The sequence below is a fragment of the Crocodylus porosus genome, unplaced genomic scaffold, assembly GCF_001723895.1.
Source record: "Crocodylus porosus isolate Cpor-Errol unplaced genomic scaffold, CroPor_comp1, whole genome shotgun sequence".
In the NCBI taxonomy this organism is placed as follows: Eukaryota; Metazoa; Chordata; order Crocodylia; family Crocodylidae; genus Crocodylus; species Crocodylus porosus.
In genome coordinates this window covers 57,913,362-57,919,045 of record NW_017728918.1, presented here as the reverse complement: position 1 = coordinate 57,919,045, position 5,684 = coordinate 57,913,362, and the positions used below count along the sequence as shown (strand labels likewise).

General features: G+C 42.9%; 1 protein-coding gene across 1 annotated transcript in view; it reads right to left on the bottom strand.

The window, feature by feature from the left end:
- Positions 1-2,523, bottom strand: part of KCNQ5 (potassium voltage-gated channel subfamily Q member 5) — a 186,392-nt gene extending 183,869 nt beyond the window's left edge. Inside the window, exon 1 of the mRNA XM_019538157.1 lies at positions 2,504-2,523. Within this exon, the coding sequence (XP_019393702.1) occupies positions 2,504-2,523 (20 nt within the window). The remainder of the gene's footprint in view (positions 1-2,503) is intronic.
- Positions 2,524-5,684: the final 3,161 nt, after the last annotated feature.

The following is a 5,684-nucleotide window of genomic DNA, read 5'->3' as shown; positions in this document are numbered from 1 at the left end:
AATTCAACAAAAGTTAGACACTTACAATCATTGACAAAAAAACAGGGTTAACAAAATATAAAACACAAACAGCAGAACAAACAATATGGGTTGGTGAAATATAAAAAAGCACAAAATGCAAAATGTCAAATGACAAGGAAATATAGGATCTTCATACCTGGAGGGGGAGAAAGGCGGGAAAACACAATGGTTCCTTTTCCACTGCAAGAAGATTTACTTCTTGTTAGCTCGCTCACCTCAGCTGGGACTTGAATTCAGATCTCCCACACACTAGGCAGGAACACTGCCACACAGCCACCATTGGTGACACTACTCCAGCCTGCTAGGGGTCTTGACCTTCCCAGAGCCCTGGCCTCATGTCGAGCTGCCTGGCCTCTGATTGGAGGAGCTGGACTCAGAGCTGAGAACCCCTCAGGTCGCTGCTCAGATCCCTGCTGGAGCGGAGAGGAGCCTCTGCTGCTGGGCACACTCCGCACTGCTGAGGGTCCCGGTGCCGCCTGCTCTTTCAGGCTCTTCTGGGGCACTGCTCCTACCCCGCTGGCTCAGCTCTTGCCAGCTCTGTGAAGCCCCTTCTTTGTTGTCCCTCACTGGTCTCTCCTGAGTCAGCCCATGCTGCCCCTTTTATCTCCGTCCAGGTGACCCAAGGGGCCAATCAGGGTGAGTCTCTGGGGCCTGATTGGTGCAGGAAGGGAATCCCAGGTCCTTCAATCATCTTTTACCCCTTCAAAATCCCTGGGCCAGGTCACTGCCAGCCAGCCCGTCACACCCATTTATTAGATGGGGACAGAGGAATAAAAGTGAGCTATCTGCTGCCATGCAGGTTGTCTGGCAGAGCAGAAAATGATCCCAAATTTCCAGAGTCAAACTCCAGTGCTTTAATCTGGAAAACACCCTTACTTTCATACTTTCCTTCCTCTCAAAATGGAAGATTACCTGACTTCAGGATCATTTCTTACAGAATCAGGGTAGACAAATCATTAATTTATTAAAGACTAGAAAACAAGTGAAGGGACAAAACTGGTATAGTCAAGCAATTTAGGAATCAAAAGAAGACAAACACTAAGGAAAGCCCAATGAACAATTCAGAGGAGCACCTGAGCAGGCATAATTTATTTTCTAGATTATCTATGCAGAGCGGATACAATCCCCATAGCATTATACCGGTTATATACTTGGAAGGGTATCTTGCTAACCCTCTATCCATACATAATTCAAACGATTCCTTCATGCTCATTTTTTTCAGACTGTTCACAAGAAATGAGGAAATAGTAATGATTCTTAAAGCACAGAGCAAATATCTCTAAGTTACCTACCTAGAGACATACATGCCTGAATTTACTTCACTACACTTGTTCTTTCTCACTCCACCTCTTCCTCTCAATTTTGTTATCAATGCTCATTATATTGTTTGTAAAATTAGACTGAAAACCCTTTTGAAGAGGGGCTTTGTTTTTCTATTTGCTTTACAAAACAGTGAGCATACTTTTCGGTGCTGTAAAATACAGCATTAATAACAGCAGCATAAGGATTAACTGTTCCTGAATAATTTCTGTAATTTATTTACCATGGACATGCTTTCCTTCACAGTACAGCAGTAGGCATGAGTCACTTTTACTCTTAAAAAGTTCTGGGTATTTGGCCAATGACATGAAAATGCCCCTCCTTTACTATAGGATGGTAGAGAAAAGGAATGTGTTCCACCTAGGTAAAAACAGAGAAAATCTCCAACCAAGAATTTTCAGCGTTCAACAACAGGAAATAGAAAAGGAGTGGCTTTAAGGGAAGTTAAGATAGAAGTATTCAGAACACCTCAGTGATCAGACAGAATAAGGATGTATTCCTGTCTAAATTCATCTAGTCCAATCAAAGATACAATACCCCTCATTGCCTTCCTGTCTACTAGGCATTGACAAATAGACTAGATGCTTCTTTGCCTATTATGCTTTTAAGTAGTACTTAGACATCTAAGATGCCCAAATTCCTTTCCATCTCCCAAATACACAAGTAGCACTTAGGGTCACTTATGCAGATTTTATACAAGATACCACTCTACATGACTAGGCTCAGCCAACTGTGCATACTCAGAAATGATCCAAGGAGTAGTTGTCTTAACTCTGAATCTGCCTGAGAAAGCACATAAATCTCATGTTAAGTGCTGGAAATCTCAGTTGCAGAAAAACAGAACTAGCAACTGTTTAAGAGGAGGAGGAGAGCCCACCTAATTTTAGATTAGGGGTTATGGCTCCTTCACAGGAAGCAAAGACCCAAGTTCTAGGCACCCCTTCAGTCAGAGAATGTTTGAATCTTCTACTTTCTGGCAAAATGCCCTAATCACTACTCCCTGGACTAAGCAGTTGCTGAGTAACTTTCATCCCTCCTGTTCTGTGGGCAGCTAAGATAGAGAAATGGGGCCAGAAAAAGAACAAACTAAGGGAGTATGCTCTGTGTCCAAATCCAGCTGGCACTGTTTTGGAAATAGGGGGACATGAATTCAGGCTCTTACTTCTGCTGCTGTTTCTGCATTTTATCCAATGATTATTCAATACAATAGGTGAAGTAGAAGCTATCTCATCCTGCTTCTCACTGATGGATAAACCGTAAAATAATAGGTCCTAACAAGAACTTGTCCAATCATTTGATGTGCCTTACATGATGAAGAAGGTACTTTCTGATGTCAGTATTTGAACTGTACATTGTAATACACGGAATTGAAATCATAAAGATACATATTAGAGGATGCCACTTCAGGTACACTAGACAGGCCAAAACACGCTGTAATTATATTCAGCCTCTGTTGGTTCAGTCTGGATTATATATTTGTTCAGGCTGAAAAAAACCAGATGGTCAATTCTCTCATGCATTTAGCTTCAGATAGTAAAACATATGCCTTAGGCAGCAAGTCGCTGTAAAATTATTCAGCCACTGCCATAGCCTAATATTTTATGAAACCAACTACTTCCATTTTGTTTCAGCAGTAATCTTTGTGATGTAGCCACTTTCATTTTATTTCCTTCCTTTAGAAAGTACATACTAAAGAAAACAACCAGTTTATGAAAGATGATACAACTTTGAAAACTTTCATATTTGTTTAAGCCACCCTTCATAACCTTTTCCTGCTAGTTAATTAGCAACTAGCAATTATACATTTATTATATTTTCAATTGATTTTTTTCTTTAGCTTGTGATTTCATGTTTGTTAAACAGACAATGAGCAGCCTAAAAATATGTAAAACATTAGCCATATGACATCATCACGTAAACAAAATATGTACTCAATGAAGAATGCTAAAAACTATTTTGCTGAATTATTTAGTACAATTAAAATAATCAAAAAATAAAACGTCTGAAAACAGTTTCACTACTTTTCTAATTAATAATGAAAATGTATCATAGTTAGAGGCATAATTAAGTAATTAGATTACTAAAATCATGTCCAGATATTATTCAGCACCTAATTTAAACCTTATAAGAGAAAGGATATTCAGATTTATATCTGTAAGTAGCTGCAAATTATTCCATTTACTGAGTTATTATGGTATACAAGACATGCAGGTTTAACAAGCAGTTGAAAATTCCAGAGATTATTTGCTATAAAACAAGGTGTCACATTTTGTCCTTAGTTATATAGTATAAACTCAGAGTTAATTCCATTTCTCAGAGAATACACAGAGTTGGAGCAGATTTGGAGCCAGTGAATTTAAGAAAGAATTTTTGGTCAATTCTGAATGTTTTTTGCCTTTGGGAGGTTAAATCAGATCTTTAATTTCAGTTTACCTGTATCCATTAGGCCTGCATGAATAGGGAAGTATTTGATTTGGATTTGGCTGATTCAGAGGACAGTGATTCAATTTGGAGATTCGGATCACTGTCCTGAATCAATTCGGTTGAATTGGCTTCAGAAGGTTTGGCGCTGATTCAGATTGGCCAGGGAGAGGTAGGCACAGCTGGGTGGCTGCAGGTTCCCCTACATCTCCTCTGGCTCTGCCTGCCTCTCCCCTGGGTGGGGAGAGTTGCGGGAGAAGCCCCCATGGCTGCCCTGCCTGGCCCCATCCCCCGCCTGGCCCCAGCCTAGTCCTGGCACTTAAAAAAAAAAAAAAAAATTGCCCACACTCACTGACTCTGGCAGCGGCAACTGGGGCCTCTGGGTGCTTGTGGCAGAGCCCCCCCATGCAGCGCGGGGCAGTGGGGATCTCCTGCCACACCACCTGGCAGTCGCTTGGCAGCTGTCCCATGGCACTGGTGCAGTGTGGCTTGGCAGGGCATTGTGCACTGTCTGGGAGCTGGGGCTGCTGGGGCTGAGCACTGCTGGGCTCCAGCTGCCATGTGGAGCCACCCCAACTCCTAGACAGTGCATGGCACCCTGCTGAGCCACACTGCACCCATGCCATGGGGCAGCTGCTACATGGGTGCCAGGCAGGGGGGTGATCCCCATTGCCCCTCGCTGTCCTGGGCAGCAAAGGGGAGCTCTGCCCCACTTTGCACCCAGAGGCCCTGATAGGTAGCCAGACAGGTAAGAAAACATGGAAATGTGCTCAGTCATCAATAATAGGTTAATTTTTAAACTGGGCCCCTGGGTCGGGAAATTATTCTAGTAGGCAGCTCTCATACTCAAAGGACATTTGGGTAGATTAACTACTCTGGGTATAGATGATGTAAATGACTCTACAAGTGATCCTGAATGAAAGCAGGAAGGCAGTGTTATTAGTATCACCCATCAACTGCAGGGGACAGAATGGGAAACTTCAGGTTATAACTTTAGTGTATTGCAACACTAGGGTGTGGAAAGATATAACACTTGAACCATTCCAAGAATGCCACTGATGGGGAACTAATTCATAATTATCCCGGCGTTTACACATACGTTGCTGAAGATTTTAAGTAGAACAGTCATCTTTTAGGCATTGCAGTGCTGTCAAACTGTCACTAGGCATGATAGTGAATACCTAACCCAGCATGTTCCAGTTTCCCCAATATTCCCTGAGAAGACAAGGAAGACTCATACCTCAACTGGCTAGATGCCAAAGAAAAAGAAGATGCTAGTTGCTTACAATTATAATTCTCTGACTTTCCTTCTCACTAACACTGAATTCAATAAACGCCATTCTTGAACTTCACCAAAATTTGTGGGGTGCTACCACTGTGAGGGATGGCTAGGTATGTGTGTGTCTAGACCCCTATTTCTGGGTTTCTGGGGACCTGGGTATTCTGGGGGCTGTGCAGTCTCCATCACTTTTAAACAGAATTTTCCCCCAAGTTGCTTATCAATTTCACCCCACTCATGACAACTGACCAGGCTTTGGGGCATTCCAGGCTGATCTGGGGTGAGGAGTGTGCAGAGGGGGTACCCCTGTTCTGGATTTCTGGTGAGCTGCCCAAGGCCTCCATGCCAATTTCTAGGAATGAAATGAAATTGACCAATGGCTTGGGTACCCCCCTCTACCCTTCTGCCCACACCCCAAACCAAATCAGCCTGGGATAGCCCAAAGCCTTGTCAATTGCCATGAGCAGAATAAAGCCAACCAGTAGCTTGGAAGAAAGTGCTGTTTAAAAGCTAGAGGGACACTGGGAAGTCACCCAGAGAACTCAGAACTCTGGACACCCAGAAGCAGGAATACTTCTCTATGTACCTGACCACACTCTCAAACTCAGAGTAGCCTGAGATGGTATGGACTGGGTCAAGTGCA